Below are 17,373 nucleotides of genomic sequence, written 5' to 3' on the forward strand. Positions count from 1 at the left end.
CGTGTAACATTGGGACGGTTTCTGGGTGAACAGCCAAACTTCCTGATCACCTGTATTATGTTTATTTCTGTCTAATAATGACAGGCACAGTACAAGTTTCCAAGAGATAAGATTTCACATGGATTTGCAAACAACAATACAATCAAGACAGTATTGTTTCTTATAGGTTAGCTTTATCAGCCTCGATTTGAACATTCATACACTAAATTATGTTATATTGTCAAGAAGGAAATAATACTGAATTGTGTTTTAGTCCAATTATCGGCACTCAGTGGATAGACAACTAAATGCTGTATGTTTTCAACTTAAATGTGGACTAGAGGGAGCAGGCCCTGTCTCGAGTGAGCCAGACCCTGCCCTGTGTATGTGTGAGGTCTCACCTCAAATTAGTCACTTTCTAGCTACGTGGCTAGATGTCAATATCAATCTCTTTGGTTACAGCAGAGACGTTCAATCAATAATTTATTTTTGTGGGTAAATGGCGCCCTTTGTGTGCACTTTCGGTAATACCGTTTACCCCGGTGTGGTACAGAAATGGTATGACGGTATGAAAATCTGGAAGACCGCCCAACCCTAATGTGTAGCGTTTCTCTCTCTCTGTCTCTCTCTCTCTCTCCCTCCCACTCTTTCTCTCTCTCGCGCTCTCTTTGTGTGTCTGTGAGTTTCCTTTCTCCCAAAGGTGTGCTGGCGGACTAATTTGAGAAAGTGACTCAATTCAGCTAGGGCAGTAGTGCCCTAGCTGACCCGGGTCCAGTCCTGACACCTTTCCTCTGGTCTCCTCAGCTCTGACGGCGGCGGCGGGCCGGGGCAAGATGGACGTGTGTGGCTTCCTGCTGGAGCACGGGGCCGTGGTGCAGCAGGTCAACCGCAGGGGGGTCTCCCCTCTCTTCTGTGCTGTCAGACAAGGACACTGGCAGGTGAGACACACACACGATCATATTGCCTCAAACTACAGTTACACGTCAAAGGAACCTTGATGATTTACCCCGAGGAAGTGGAGTTCAAGTCTGTTTGTGCGCGTGTGTGCGGGTTAGATTGCAGAGCTGCTGCTGCAGCAGCAGCATGGTGCTGACGTGAACATCAGTGACAAACAGGGACGGACACTACTTATGGTGGCAGCGTGCGAGGGCCACCTGAGCACTGCCGACTTTCTGCTGTCAAAGGGTGAGCTACCACGATGCTACGCTAGATCATTTATGCGTCCCAAATTGCACCCTATTCCCTTCATAGTGCACTATGTTTTACCAGGGCTCATAGGAGTCTCAAAAGTAGCGCACTGTATAGGAAATAGGGTGCCATTTGGGACGCAGGCTATGTCAGCCGTCACAATGTAAACCAGTTTGCTCTTTCTCTAAAGTCAGATTCAATCCAAATTCAAAAGTACCCAAATATCGAATGGTTTGTTGAGTGAAGGTCATATGCTGTGGTTTTGATAAATCTGCTGTTGAATGCTTGATTTATTCTTCACTAGGTGCGTCGTTGACGTCGATGGACAAGGAAGGGTTAACGCCCATGAGCTGGGCGTGTTTGAAAGGACATAAGAACGTTGTGCAGTTTCTGGTGGAGAAGGGTGCGGTCATAGACCACACGGACAAGAATGGACGGACTCCGCTGGACCTGGCCGCCTTCTACGGCGACGCGGAGATTGTGAGTAGCGAGATACATTGACAGACAGTGAGACTGACAGACAGGCAGACGGACGGGACAGGAAGACAGACAAGATAGAGACAGACAGACAGTTATTAAGCTCAGTCTAAATCGGTCTCACTAGGCCTGCCCCTTAGTTAGGCCCAACACAAGTGCTCTGGGTCTCCTTATGAGACACACACTGCTGGGAATTACCACATATCTATTGGAGAGTTAAGAGTGTTTGTTCTGACTGTAGGGGACTTAAGAGTGTGTGTTTGACTGTGTTTCTCCGGTTGTAAAGGTCCATTACCTGGTGGAGAAAGGAGCCGTGATAGAGCATGTAGACTACAGTGGTATGAGGCCGTTGGACCGGGCGATAGGGTGTCGGAACACATCGGTAGTGGTGACCCTGCTGAAGAAGGGGGCTAAACTGGGTAAGAAACTAAGAACTGTAACTATGATTTGTGTTTGTTTCTAGATACACTGTTCTTTCAGTGTTCTTTCCAACAACCTTATAGTCTAGTGATTGAACTACTTTGGCTTTACGATAGTAATGAGAGAAAGCTGACTTGAGCTTCCAGTCTCACTAAATATAATGAGGTTATCGCCATGGAATCTGGATGCTCAGTGATAAAATCGCGAATTTGAAATAATGTCCTATCGTGATTCTGTACTTATGAAATCGGCCAATAGGCAATGTTATCGCCCCCCCCCAAACATAAACAAAAATAAAAGTTTAAATAGACAGCTAGCGCAAGCACACATGCTACGGGAGGGACGAGAGGAATCACGGCCATGACAAAAGTGATTTAGTAGAGCAACTCTGGAATAGGCTACGAGGTAAATCACCATGGGCTGCAGAGCAAGCAACTCTTCTGTCTTCAGAACTGGATAATTATCAAATGATTAGCATTTTTGCCTCATCCTCCTCTCTTGGCCTAGGCTATATGTCAGTAGTTTGCATATTGTTAGAATAATATGGAAACAGGCCTAGCCCAACTCTAGGCTGCGCATCGTTTCATTCATAACCTTTTCTCAGTTCTAGGCTTTTTTCTTTTGACTTCTCGTTCAATTTTTCCATCTTGATAATGTTTGCTCAATTTCACTTGTTGCCTGTAGTGTTGGTCATTCAAAATAAAGCTGTAAGAATAGATTCATTTTTTATCTTTCTATTGTTGTTGATCTCTCATTATTACCTTAGGTCTACCATGTTTAAGTTATTCTACATTGTTCTCTTGCATTCTGTAAGTATAACATCTTTTTTGGAAATAGGCTATAGCAAATAGGAATATAGGCGGTCTACTCGGAATGTCACCCATGCACTGCCCTGCTCTTTACTGCGCGGGGCCAGTCAAGTTGAAATGGGTATCGTCTGTCACATCGCGATGTCGTCACCATCGACAACGGCTGTCGGTCATCCTCAATAGACAATACTATGGTAATATTACCCAAACCTAGTGCTAAATTCAAGGGCAATGACACTGAACAGATTTCAACCAGGATTCACCTAGTGTGTAGTAGGCTTGGGCCATATACCGCTTAAATTATTATTATTATTGGAGGTTGGACGGGGGTGCATGCTACGCCACTGCTTAGAACTATAAGTTAAGTAGAACTATAAGAAATGTTAAGATGTGTCAAATAAATCATATCCAACTCATGGTAGCAGCTATGCATTTGGTTTGCTAACTTGCTAGCTACGTGGCTAGATGTCAATATCAATCTCTTTCGTTACAGCAGAGACGTTCAATCAATAATTTATTTTTGGGGGTAAATGGCACCCTTTGTGTGCACTTTCGGTAATACCGTGTACCCCGGTGTGGTACAGAAATGGTATGACGGTATGAAAATCTGGAAGACCGCCCAACCCTAATGTGTAGCGTTTCTCTCTCTCTCTCTCTCTCTCTCTCTCTCTCTCTCTTTCTCTCTCTCTCTCTCTCTCTCTTTCTCTCTCTCTTACTCTCTCCCTCCCGCTTTTTCTCTCTCTCGCGCTCTCTTTGTGTGTCTGTGAGTTTCCTTTCTCCCAAAGGTGTGCTGGCGGGCTAATTTGAGAAAGTGACTTATCACCTAAATGACATTCACTGAGCTATCTAGGCCTAGAGCTTATCTGCCTCATTTTACATCTGCAGTGCGGGACAGCCAGGCACCTCACCCAGAGTTAGCTAATGGCCAATACCTCCAACCCTCTCCCTTGCCCTGGTAGCAATGTAGTCTGCTCTTAGCACACAATGCTATCAGTCTCTATAATCTCAATTGCCTTTACGACCAGCAAATCACCATTTTGTTTCATATCAATGCAATTATAGGTACAGTATATCCACTGGCATACTCTCTCAGTATTATCAGTGCAGGAAATAAAATGGTCGACACAAAAGCAGAAAACGTGAGGTAATTTAAGCTTGGAAAGGTGCAAAATGAATAAATCACATTTTATAGCCATAGCAATTTCAACTTATCTTCTGCCTTTCTGAATGCTTTTATCTCTTTGCATGATTCCTTTTCTCTTTCCTTCCTTCCTTCATTCTCTCATCCTTTTTCTCTTCTAAACTGCTTTCAATGTAACCGTAAGGCTACAGAACGTCGCCTTATGATCGATCAGGTACAATCTTTAGGTAACTTTACCTTGTTACCAATTTCCTAGTGAATATAGTCCGTGGGTCGGGGAGCGGCAGTGGAGTAACTCTACTCTGTGTGTGTATGTCTGTGTGGACCAACAGGGAATGCAGCCTGGGCTATGGCCACGTCCAAGCCTGACATCCTCATCATTCTCCTGCAGAAGCTTATGGAGGAGGGCAACGTGCTTTACAAGGTACGGAAAAGAGATTAGGCCTGCGTCCCAAATGGCACCATATGTTCCCTGGTCAAAAGTACTAAATAGGGAATAGGGTACCATCTGGGATGCAACCTATGTAGGCTTGCAATGATGTATACTGTGTATTGAAATAGTCAAGTGTGTTCTGAGTAAATGGTCTTTTACGATGGGCTCACAATAAAAAAAGACTGATGCATACAATGTAATTACAGTGCATTCGGAAAGTATTCACACCCCTTCGTTTTCCACCTTTTGTTATGTTACAGCCTTATTCTAAAATGTATTCAATCATTTTTTCCCTCATCAATCTACACACAATACCCCATAATGACAAAGCCAAAACAGGTTTTTAGAAATGTTTCCAAATGTATTAAACATTTTAAACTGAAATATCACATTTACATAAGTATTCAGACCCTTTAATCAGTACTTTGTTGAAGCACCTTTGGCAGCGATTACAGCCTGGAGTCTTCTTGGGTATGATGCTACAAGCTTGGCACACCTTTATTTGGGGAGTTTCTCTCATTCTTCTCTGGAGATCCTCTCAAGCTCTGTCAGGTTGGATGGTAGTGTCGCTGCACAGCTATTTTCAGGTCTCTCCAGAGATGTTCGATCAGGTTCAAGTCCGGGCTCTGACTGGGTCACTCATGGACATTCAGAGACTTGTCCTGAAGCCACTCCTGCGTTGTCTTGGCTGTGTGCTTAGGGTCGTTGTCCTGTTGGAAGGTGAACCTTCGCCCCAATCTGAGGTCCTGAGCGCTCTGGAACACATTTTCAAATCAAATCAAATCGAGGTTTATTTGTCACGTGCGCCGAATACAACAGGTGTAGACCTTACAGTGAAATGCTTACTTACAGGCTCTAACCAATAGTGCAAAAAAAAGGTATGTGTGTGTGTGTAGGTAAGTAAAGAAATAAAACAGTAAAAATACATTTGAAAATAAGAGTAGCAAGGCTATATACAGACACCGGTTAGTCAGGCTTATTGAGGTAGTATGTACATGTAGGTATGGTTAAAGTGACTATGCATATATGATGAACAGATAGTAGCAGTAGCGTAAAAGGAGGGGTTGGCGGGAGGTGGGACACAATGCAGATAGCCCAGTTAGCCAATGTGCAGGAGCACTGGTTGGTCTAGCCAATTGAGGTAGTATGTATATGGATGTATGGTTAAAGTGACTATATATATAAGATAAACAGAGAGTAGCAGCAGCGTAAAAGAGGGGCGCACACAATGTAAATAGTCCAGGTAACCATTGGTTACCTGTTCAGAAGTCTTATGGCTTGGGGTAAAAACTGTTGAGAAGCCTTTTTGTCCTAGACTTGGCACTCCGGTACCGCTTGCCATGCGGTAGTAGAGAGAACAGTCTATGACTGGGGTGGCTAGGGTCTTTGACAATTTTTCGGGCCTTCCTCTGACACCGCCTGGTGTAGAGGTCCTGGATGGCAGGCAGCTTTGCCCCAGTGATGTATAGGGCCGTGCGCACTACCCTCTGAAGTGCCTTGTGGTCAGAGGCCGAGCAATTGCCGTACCAGGCAGTAATGCAACCGGTCAGGATGCTCTCGATGTTGCAGCTGTGGAACCTTTTGAGGATCTCAGGACCCATGCCAAATCTTATTAGTTTCCTGAGGGGGAATAGGCTTTGTCGTGCCCTCTTCACGTACTATCTTGGTGTGTTTGGACCATTCTAGTTTGTTGTTGATGTGGACACCAAGGAATTTGAAGCTCTCAACCTGCTCCACTACAGCCCCGTCGATGAGAATGGGGACGTGCTCGGTCCTCCTTTTCCTATAGTCCACAATCATCTCCTTAGTCTTGGTTACGTTGAGGGATAGGTTGTTATTCTGGCACCACCCGGCCAGGTCTCTGACCTCCTCCCTATAGGCTGTCTCGTCGTTGATCAGGCCTACCACTGTTGTGTCATCTGCAAACTTAATGATTGTGGACTTGTGTCTGGCCATGCGTTCGTGGGTGAACAGGGAGTACAGGAGGGGACTGAGCACGCACCCCTGGGGAGCTCCAGTGTTGAGGATCAGTGTGGCAGATGTGTTGCTACCTACACTCACCACCTCGGGGCGACCCGTCAGGAAGTCCAGGATCCAGTTGCAGAGGGAGGTGTTTAGTCCCAGGTTCCTTAGCTTAGTGATGAGCTTTGAGGGTATTATGGTGTTGAACGCTGAGCTGTAGTCAATGAATAGCATTCTCACATAGGTGTTCCTTTTGTCCAGGTAGGAAAGGGCAGTGTGGAGTGCAATAGAGATTGCATTATCTGTGGATCTGTTTGGGCGGTATGCAAATTGGAGTGGTTCTAGGGTTTCTGGGATAATGGTGTTGATGTGAGCCATGACCAGCCTTTCAAAGCACTTCATGGTTACAGACGTGAGTGCTACGGGTCTGTAGTAATTTAGGCAGGTTGCCTTTGTGTTCTTGGGCACAGGGACTATGGTGGTCTGCTTGAAGCATGTTGGTATTACAGACTCAATCAGGGACATGTTGAAAATGTCAGTGAAAACACCTGCCAGTTGGTCAGCACATGCCCGGAGCACACGTCCTGGTAATCCGTCTGGCCCTGCAGCCCTGTGTATGTTGACCTGTTTAAACGTCTTACTCACGTCGGCTACGGAGAGCGTGATCACACAGTCGTCCGGAACAGCTAATGCTCTCATGCATGCCTCAGTGTTGCTCAGTGTTGCTAGCTCGTCTGGTAGGCTCGTGTCACTGGGCAGCTCGCGGCTGTGCTTCCCTTTGTAGTCTGTAATAGTTTGCAAGCCCTGCCACATCCGACGAGCGTCGGAGCCGGTGTAGTGTGATTCAATCTTAGCCCTGTATTGATGCTTTGCCTGTTTGATGGTTCGTCGCAGGGCATAGCGGGATTTCTTGTAAGCTTCCGGGTTAGAGTCCCGTACCTTGAAAGCGGCAGCTGTACCCTTTAGCTCAGTACGAGGGGTAGAGTTGCCGCTTTCAAGGATCTTGCTGTACTTTTCCCCGTTCATCTTTTCCTTGATCTTGACTAGTCTCCCAGTCCCTGCCACTGAAAAACATCAGACCAGAGAATCTTGTTTCTCCTGGACTGAAAGTCCTTTAGGTGCCTTTTGTCAAATTCCAAGTGGGCTGTCATGTGCCTTTTACTGAGGAGTGGCTTCTGCCTGATTGGTGGAGTGCTGCAGAGATGGTTGTTCTTCTGGAAGTGTCTCCCACCTCCACAGAGGAACTCTGGAGCTCTGTCAGAGTGACCATCAGGTTCTTGGTCACCTCCTTGACCAAGAAGGGCCTTGGTCAAGGAGGTGACCAAAAACCTGATGGTCACTCTGAGATCCACCAATCTCCCCTGATTGCTCAGTTTGTCCGGGCGGCCAGCTCTAGGAAGAGTCTTGGTGCTTCCAAACTTCTTCCATTTAAGAATGATGGAGGTCATTGTTTTCTTGAGGACCTTCAATGCTTCAGACATTGTTTGGTACCCTTCCCCAGATCTGTGCCTCGGCACAATCCTGTCTCTGAGCTCTACGTACAATTCCTTCGACCTCATGGCTTGGTTTTTGCTTTTTCACATACACTGTCAACTGTGGGACCTTATATAGACAGGTGTGTGCCTTTCCAAATCATGTCCAATCAATTCAATTTACCACAGGTGGACTCCAATCAAGTTGTAGAAACATCTCAAGGATGATCAATGGAAACTGGATGCACCTGAGCTTATTTTTGAGTCTCATAGCAAAGGGTCTGAATACTTATGTAAATAATGTTTTTCAGTTTTTGATTTTTAATACATTTGCAAAAATGTCTAAAACCTGTTTTAAAAATAAGGTATTGTGTGTAGATTGATGAGGAAAAAATTGCATTTAAGCCAATTTAGAATAAGGCTGTAACGTTAAAAAAAAGTGAAGGGGTCTGAATACTTTCCGCACTGTATAACATGACGTCATTGGATTGATTGGCCATCAGAGGGAGTGTTTGGATAAAAAGGACACCTCAGCCACTGTAATTTGGATGAGAGGTAACAACAATGACTGTTACATTTTGAGCAGCTCAATGCGACGCAGCAGAGATGAATGGGTGTGTGCAACGCCAAACTCCCCCTTTGAGCTGGGATTGATCCGTGACATTTAACAGATTGAGTTTTGTGACAGAAAGGACAATCCGCTCAGGTGGGACCTGTGTGTGATTGATGACAGGGGGAGGGACTGTGTGTGAGCTGCTGCGACGTGCCAGTTGGGTTGGGGGAGGATCTGACAACCTACCTTCTCTCCCTCTCCCCCACCCTTCAGAAAGGGAAGATGAAAGAGGCAGCCCAGAGGTACCAGTATGCTCTGAGGAAGTTTCCCAGGGAAGGGTTCGGTGATGACCTAAAGGCCTTTAAAGAGCTGAGGGTGTCTCTGTACCTCAACCTCTCCCGCTGTCGCAGGAAAACCAACGTAAGATTCCCCACGTCTATCCTCCTCCCCTTTTCTCCTCTAATGCTGTATTTACTTGAACATTTGTTTCCAGTGGTCTCCGTTAAAAAGGCACAATATGTGATCAGGTCATGTATAACAGTAGCACGGGACAATGGAAGATAGTTAAGGTGATGAAACTGTTGTGCTGTGTGTTTTTGAACATGTTTGAAAGAAATGCTCAGCAGAAGATACAGTCCAAGCTAATGATTTCACAGACAGAAGTATGGCTGTTGTGGCTGCTGTTAGAGAGTAGTAGACTGCGCAATTTCGAGCCAATCCGTGTTCCAGGCCTAGGATTGATGAAACGTACCATAAACTTAAAACAATGCTCTCAGAAACAGATTGAATGCATTAAATAATACTGTCTACTACTGGGACAGAAGTATAGCTATTAAGCAGTCCAGTTGAGTGAGTCTGATTGAGCCGTTCGAGGCTAAATGATAAACTGTTTAGAAGTCCATAAGCGATAGTATGCTTGTAGTCATTACTGGGGCTAATGTCAGCTTGTTCCCATAAACAATCAAAGTGAGACAGAGAGAGCTGGGCCCCTGGACAATGTGCGTTTGCATTTCCCTGCATTGGTTAGTAGTATTGATCTTCCCCTCCCTCGCAACAGGACTTTGGCATGGCTGAGGAGTTTGCAACAAAGGCCCTGGAGCTGAAACCCAAATCGTACGAGGCCTATTACGCCCGCGCCCGAGCTAAGAGGAGCAGCAGGTAAAGCTATTCATCAGGAGAAGCCTCAAGTGTCTCTTTTAGGGGGGCATTGTTCGTATGAATTGGGAGAATGGGGTTCGGCATGTTTAGAAGTACTGCGCTTCTCGACTGACCCACTTAGTCACTCGCATTCTCTCACGACCGCCCTTCTCGCTCTCCCTCCCTCTCTCACTCCATCCCTCCACAGGCAGTTCACTGCAGCCATGGCTGACCTGCACGAAGCTGGAAAGCTGTGCCCCAACAACCGGGAGATCCGGCGGCTGCTGGCCCGTGTGGAGGAGGAGTGTAAGCAGATGCAGCGCAGCACCACCCAGGGCAACCCGCAGGGGGCAACGTCCTCGTCCAACCAGGCTCCGGCGAACCACGACTCTGACCACGAACACGAGGAAGAGGAGGAGGAGGAGGTGTCGGAGCATAGAGTGGCTGTCAGTAGAGGTCTGGATGGACAGAACACTCTGAGGTTGAACGATGTGGAAGAGGAGGAGGGGACTTCTCAGCAGTCTCACCACTCAGATAGGAGAGGAGAGAAGGGTGAGCCCTGGCCTCAGAAGATCTACTCCCTCAATAGAACTCTGCCTGACTCACTCAGTCTGGCCACCCAGCCGCCGCAGCAGCAGAACACCAGGCCTGGCTCACCTCCCTCCGGCCTCACAGGCCCTGGAAGGCTGAGTCACCACCGCTACCCCCCCAGGGAGCCCAGAGAGCCCATGGCCCAGCAGGGCCTAGTCCTCCAGCCCACCAAGCAGGCCCAGATAGTGAAAACCAACCAGCACATGAGCTCCCTGCAGGCAGGAGGCCGCTCCTCGGGGGCCAAGTCCCAGTCCCAGTACGCTCCCTCCAGCCCCCTGCCAAGCCGACACATGTCCAGCATGCTGAAGCCAGGTCCAGGGCTAGGCATTGACATCAGCCCTCTACCGCCCCCTCCTGACGAGCCCGTCTACGGGGAGCAACGCCTGTCCATGGCTGCTGCCTCGCAGTCCCAGAACATGGCTATGGGCCATCACTGTGACAGCGAGTCCCTGCACTTGTCCCAGACCACCTACTCCTCCTGCAAGGCCCAGGACCGTCTATCTGCCCACTCGGTGTCCTCCCTGGACGCACTGACTTCAGTGTCTCCCCAGGGCCTCCTCGACGCTGCAGGGCCAGGCCAGGAGCGGAGGAAGGAGTGCGGGGGTAACGGGGTCTCCCAGGCATGCTCCCAAGGGGGAGGCAGCAACATCAGGGTGTCCAGCTCCACCAGCTCCCTGGCGTCCAGCAGTAGCCTGTCTGACAGCGGCAAGCTGCAGGGCCCTGATGTACGCACCAAAACCACCACAGACAAGGCAAAGCAGGGCCAGAACCAGGGAGGCACGAGCGAGTGGAAACCCAGGCCCTTCATGGGCATCATGGACAAGACGGCCCGCTTTCTTCAGCAGCAACAACAACTGCAGCAGCAACAGCAGCACCAAGGACTCCAGAGCCACCCGGGCCTTCAGCCCCCCACCGGAGCCATGCGCAGCTGGCAGAGTCACTCCTCGGAGGGATTAGTGTGCCAGTCCATGTCTGCCATAGGCCTACAGGTGACGGGGGCGAACTGTGAGCTACCTTATGCCAAAACAGGGAGCACTTACTACGAGCAGCTCAAAGCTCCATCTCAGGGTGCTATGGGGAGCCTGCAGAACGGAATGCACTCGAAGGAATTCACAGAGAAGTTCTGCCAAGCAGCCACCTGTTACAAGGAATCCAAGCCAGCGCTGGCAATGCCGTCGCACGCTTTTGTGGACAGTAAGCCCAAGCAGCCGAGTTTAGCCCGAGATAATCCCGCCATTCACGTAGCCTCAATGAAACCAAAGCGATCATTCATAGAGTCAAATGTGTAGGGATATGTATCCCCCTTCTATCAACACACACACAGACACACACGCAGACACGTGCGCGCATACCCACACACAGATACGCACGCCCATATACACAACACACACATGCACATTGTACACACACTCAACACACACACACACATCTCTTAGCAAAAATTCCAAGTGGAGGGATTGCTTAAGTTTTTACCAGCCCATCGAAAAATTGTGTTTTAGGTCTAAACTTTTAAAGAATTTTGTTCCCCCTGGTGAATATCCGTCACAGGCAGCGTTTTGAGTGAAGCAGAAACAGAACGGATTTCTTTCTTTCCTACTAATGCATACGGCTGTTTGCTTCTGTTACAGGACGACATGCTCCCTGTCATTCAGCAAAGCTGGAGACATTGCACTGAGACAGTCATTGGGCATGTACTAATAGACAAAACAGTCCCGGCACTTTACGCATTTACATAGGCCTTTAAGTAAAGTGCTTATACAATATAATGTTATTACTGAGTTGTTGAAGGTTGAGTATAAAACAATATGTGCATCCCAAATGGCACCGTATATAGTGCTCTAGATTTGACCAACTCTGGTCAAAAGTAGTGCACTACATAGGGAATCGGGTGCCATTCGGGACGCATGCAATGGGATTTGAACTGTGTTCATTGTGTTAATGGTGCTGAAGGAAGAATTTTGGAGCTATATACAGTGCGTTCGGAAAGTATTCATACCCCTTGACTTTGTCCACATTTTGTTACGTTAGTCTCATTATAACATGTCCCTCATCAATCTACACACAATACCCCATAATGACAAAGCGAAAACAGCTTTTTAGAATGTTTTGCAAATGTATTTTAAAAAAAATACATGATCTTATTTACATAAGTATTCAGACCCTTTGCTATGAGACTCGAAATTGAGTTCAGGTGCATCCTGCTTCTATTGATCATTCTTGAGATGATTCTACAACTTGATTGGAGTCCACCTGTGGTAAATTCAATTGATTAGACATGATTTGGAAAGGCACACACCTGTCTATACAAGGTCCCACACTTGACAAGTGCATGTCAGAGCAAAAACCAAGCCATGAGGTTGAAGGAATTGTCCGTAGAGCTCCGAGATAGGATTGTGTTAAGGCAGGGGTACCAAAACATCTGCAGCATTGAAGGTCCCCAAGAACACAGTGGCCTCCATCATTCTTAAATGGAAGAAGTTTGGAAGCACCAAGACTCTTCCTAGAGCTGGCCGCCCGGCCAAACTGAGCAATCGGGGGAGAAGGGCCTTGGTCAGGGAGGTGACCAAGAACCCGATGGTCACTCTTGACAGAGCTCCAGAGTTCCTCTATGGAGATGGGAGAACCTTCAAGAATGACAGGCAGCACTCCACCAAACAGGCCTTTATGGTAGAGTGGCAAGGCGGAAGCCACTCCTCAGTAAAAGGCACATGACAGCCCGCTTGGAGTTTGACCAAAGACACCTAAAGGACTCTCAGACCATGAGAAACAATATTCTCTGGTCTGATGAAGCCAAGATTGAACTCTTTGGCCTAAATGCCAAGCGTCACATCTGGAGGAAACAAGGCACCATCCCTACAGTGAAGCATGGTGGTAGCAGCATCATGCTGTGGGGATGTTTTTCAGCTGCGAAGACCGGGAGACTAGTCAGGATCGAGGGAAAGATGAATGTGGGAGGGGGTTTAAACATTTGCAAACATTTCTGGAAACCTGTTTTTGCTTTGTCAGTATGGGGTATTGTGTGTAGATTGATGAGGGACAAAATAAATGTAATCCATTTTAGAATATGGCTGTAATGTAACAAAATGTGGAAAAAGTCCAGGGGTCTGAATACTTTCTGAATGCACCGTAGATAGAAGAGATGTAAGGATATGTTTGAGGTGGGCATTCCTGTGTTCTAAGGATGTTCTAGTTCTTCACGTTGTGTATATAAATATGTATTTGTCCTTCTTTTGAGTGAAGGTCATTGTCAGTGTATTGACTTGTTCAACTGATGTGTATTTTGAGTTTTCTTTTGGTTCAGACGGTGTTCAAGGTTCTAAAAAATGTATTTGTTTATATGTTTGTACATTCTATGAATCACCCGATAACGTTAAAAACTAAATCCTCTCTGTATCTGCTTATTGTTGCTGTCTAGGTTAATTTATTTACAGCGCCTATGGCTTGGTTAATTGTAAAAGCAATATATTTTATATAGTTATTTTTGCACAGCTACTAAGACATTTTAAGATTTCAATAATAAGCTCTGTGAAAATAATATTGGTTTAATTGCATGCCACAATTGCAGTTTATAATAAAGAGAAAAAATATTTAAACAAAAAAGGTTTGGGGGAGTGTGGGGCCATCGATAATATTTTAATATGCATGTTACTTGCAATGGTTGCCATGTTTCCAGTATTGTGAGCTGTGTTACCCATAAATCACATACTGTAATAGAACATTACTGCCATACCCACAATGGGGAAATAAAGTCCCACTGAGAAAACACAGGCCTTCTGGCTCTCATTGTGGCAGGGAAAAAAAGAGGCACAGTTCGACATAGCTCTGGTCCAGGACGTTAGTGCGCGTTTGAATGCACATTAACAACTTGGACCAAAGCTAATTTCGACAATACATTTTAGAACAACCTGCATAGACAGTACATCAGTGGCGGCCGGTGCCGTTTAAGATGAGAAAGGACGATTTAAAAAAAATATGAGCGTTGCCTTATGTCTATTACAGCATATTGGATGACTGTCATTCATATTCCATTCACCCAGTTGATAGATTTAGGCTACTACATGATACTCAAATACTTTTTCACTTCAGTTGTTGACTTCAGTGCACAACACATCAGCTGTCTGTGACCAGGCGAAAAAACCTTTCCAAGCCAAACCTTCATATCATAACTGCTAACCGCTACACACAGCCTACATCGTTGTCACCATATTATCTAACGCCAAAGGCAACATAGCTAATATAACTAACATATTAGATAATAAACCCGCTACAATCATGCAGTACAGTCAGCAAGCACTTTAGCAGTTACACCGGCTGCCCTCGGTAGCAATAAATGTATAAAACCAAAAGCTTACCTTGACTTGGAAGAGTTCCAGTGTTGGATAGCCAACATAGCATCCCTCTCTGTTTAAGATGGGTGTTTGAGTAGGCTAAACTAGCTAAGTAAGTGAACATGAAAAAAATACTAGGAAACATAGCTAGCTCTCTCCCTCTTGCTCTTGCTTCTCCTTCATTTTTGAAGAAATGTATTTGTTCAAAACTGTCCAACTATTGTCTTTCTCTCTCTTTGAGTCAACTACTCACCACATTTTATGCACTGCAGTGCTAACTAGCTGTAGCTTATGCTTTCAGTACTAGATTAATTCTCTGATCCTTTGATTGGGTGGACAAAATGTTAGTTCATGCTGCAAGAGCTCTGATAGGTTGGAGGTTGGAGGTCGTCATAATTACTGTGTAAGTCTATGGATGGGGGTGAGAACCATGAGCCTCCTCGGTTTTGTATTAAAGTCATTGTACCCAGAGGAGGACGGAAGCTAGCTGACCTCCAGCTACACCATGGTGCTACCCTAAAAAGTGTTGTTGAGGCTACTGTAGACATTCATTGCAAAACAGTGTGTTCTAATCAGTTATATATACTGTTCAAAAATATAAACGCAACATGCAACAATTTCAAACATTTACCTGAGTTATAGTTCATATAAGGAAATCAGTCAATTCGAATAAATAAATTAGGCCCTAGTATATGGATTTCAGATGACTGGGCAGGGGCGCAGTCATGGGTGGGCCTGGGAGGGCATTAGCCCACCCACTGGGGAGCCAGGCCCAGCCAATCAGAATGAGGTTTTCCCCACAAAAGGGTTACAGAGAGAAATACTCCACAGTTTCATCAGCAGTCCGGGTGGCTGGTCTCAGACAATCCCGCAGGTGAAGAAGCCGGATGTGGAGGTCCTGGGCTGGCGTGGTTGCACGTGGTCTGCGGTTGTGATGCCGGTTGGATGTACTGCCAAATTCTCTAAAACGACGTTGGAGGCGGCTTATGGTAGAGAAATGAACAATAAATGATCTGCCAATAGCTCTGGTGGACATTTGCGCAGTCAGCGTGCAAAACTTGAAACTTGAGACATCTGTAGCATTGGGTTGTGTGACAAAACTGCACATTTTAGAGTAACCTGTTATTGTCCACAGCACAAGGTGCACCTGTGTAATGATAATACTGTTTAATCAGCTGTTTGATATGCCACACCTGTCAGCCGGATGGATTATCTTTGTATAGATTATCTCAGTACATTTAGTACAGTTTTATCTAAAAATGATAGCTTTTTAAATGAAATTCACTTGCTCCTCTGATATACATTAAGCAGACCATTCAGACTCCAGTTTAGTTTATTCCAACAAAATCCTATTGCACATTATGTATAGTTATGCACACAACATCACACGACTCATTCATGGATAATCACCGTAATTTAATCAATAGTATAGAACTGTGCAATGAACCGATTGTCAGTAATGACATTGTACAAATTTGGCTTGATTCTGAAATGTGGGCTCTTCAGATAAAGGCATTAGTCATGTGCACTAATCTATAATTTCCAACGACCAATAGCGGTCTTCAGACCATTACTGAGTGGCAGTCCAACGGCCAATAGCGGTCTTCAGGCTCCTGTTGGGCGTGACCAAAATGGTTTGTAAAGGTAGGTTGGTCATGGGACTGGGGCGGTCTTAACGCTGATCCAACTCTCAACGGTCTATTTCTCGAAGGAATATCCATCTGTAGATTTTAGACACACATTTTATACATCAGACATTGACATAATTACTTTTATAGGCTATGTACAGTATAATAATTGGAGCAGGTTACAAGTGCTAAAATAAATAGGCTATATTAGCATTGATGAACAAGGACATGTATATGCGTCACATATGTGTTTCTGCCCTTTCCCTCACCTGCAGCGATGACAGGGTCCTTCAACACCTCTATGGTGATGGGACAAAGGAACTCATCTGGAGCACCTGGTCCCGTCAACGCTGCTTTCAGAGCCTCCACCTTCCTCAAGACTTTACCACGGAGACCCACAGACTACAGCAAAACAACATCATAAGACACTGTTCAATCTGTATCGCTGAAGCATTACAGATCGTGCGATAGAAATAGTCATTTCCGATTGAGCCAACATGTGCAGCGTTTACAATGAATGCAGTCTTGCCTTCTAATTTCAATCACGCTCTGACGCCTAACTTCCGCGATACGGAGTGAATGGAGCCCCTATTTGTGGTAAAACCACCCCGAGTCATTTGGAGTTAGAGCCAGTTTCAGAGAAATGTACTCCTACCGTAACAGTACATTTTACGAGAACAGAATCAAATCAAATACTGCATAGTTTCCTATGAACGCGAAGCGAGGTGACAGAGATGCGTCATGTGTGTGGACATTTATGAAGGGAAAAGCCATTCTGAGGCACTCTAATGCCAGTGCTTCCATAGACAGGCCCTCGTTATTTGTGCTAGGAAGCCCAATGTCACGGAGGTGACTGCATCTACTGTTCAATAAAACGTGTCTCCTTACTGCTGGGTTTCCCAGATAAGATACAGATTCATACATCTGACTGGGACTCCCCGTCCTTTGTCTTCACAGAAACAGCGGGAAGGAGACTGATGACTCACAGCCTGTAGATGGTTTTAAAGCTCTGCTTTTCAAAAGCAGCAGGTGACTGAATATATCTCCTGAGGATTTCTTGGATCTGTCATAAGTGTTGGAACGTTCCACGGTTAGAGAGCCAGTTACCAGGAAGATGTGCGCTATCACTTGGCACACAGCGAAGCAACCGCTGCTCACTCGCAGTTTCACTCCTAAAGCCTACAGTCCCACAATGGAATAGGTTTGAATAGTGCGTCTCCGGGGCCAAAGATTTGAGGTGGGTACCAATTTGTCA

At 46.0% G+C, this 17,373-nt stretch overlaps 1 protein-coding gene and 1 long non-coding RNA gene across 8 annotated transcripts in view; one reads left to right on the forward strand and one right to left on the reverse strand.

The window, feature by feature from the left end:
* Positions 1–13,917, forward strand: part of LOC139538438 (protein TANC1-like) — a 179,659-nt gene extending 165,742 nt beyond the window's left edge. For 4 of the 7 annotated variants that reach the window (XM_071340458.1, XM_071340460.1, XM_071340461.1 and 1 more), the window contains 9 exons: positions 784–917; positions 1,035–1,164; positions 1,472–1,647; positions 1,931–2,063; positions 4,199–4,228; positions 4,347–4,438; positions 8,708–8,854; positions 9,492–9,592; positions 9,780–13,917. In XM_071340458.1, the coding sequence (XP_071196559.1) occupies positions 784–917; positions 1,035–1,164; positions 1,472–1,647; positions 1,931–2,063; positions 4,199–4,228; positions 4,347–4,438; positions 8,708–8,854; positions 9,492–9,592; positions 9,780–11,451 (2,615 nt within the window). In that variant the 3' untranslated portion in view covers positions 11,452–13,917. Of the gene's footprint in view, positions 1–783; positions 918–1,034; positions 1,165–1,471; positions 1,648–1,930; positions 2,064–4,198; positions 4,242–4,346; positions 4,439–8,707; positions 8,855–9,491; positions 9,597–9,779 lie in introns of those variants that run through there. The other 3 variants (XM_071340459.1, XR_011667741.1, XM_071340463.1) reach the window with 3 other exon arrangements.
* A 1,974-nt stretch (positions 13,918–15,891) lies between these two features.
* On the reverse strand, positions 15,892–16,892 carry LOC139538439 (uncharacterized). Its single transcript, XR_011667742.1, has 2 exons — positions 16,388–16,892; positions 15,892–16,211 (listed from the first exon to the last, which is right to left on the reverse strand). It is a non-coding gene; the product is annotated as an uncharacterized lncRNA (long non-coding RNA).
* Positions 16,893–17,373: the final 481 nt, after the last annotated feature.

Source organism: Salvelinus alpinus, chromosome 14 (genome assembly GCF_045679555.1).
Source record: "Salvelinus alpinus chromosome 14, SLU_Salpinus.1, whole genome shotgun sequence".
Classification (NCBI taxonomy): Eukaryota; Metazoa; Chordata; class Actinopteri; order Salmoniformes; family Salmonidae; genus Salvelinus; species Salvelinus alpinus.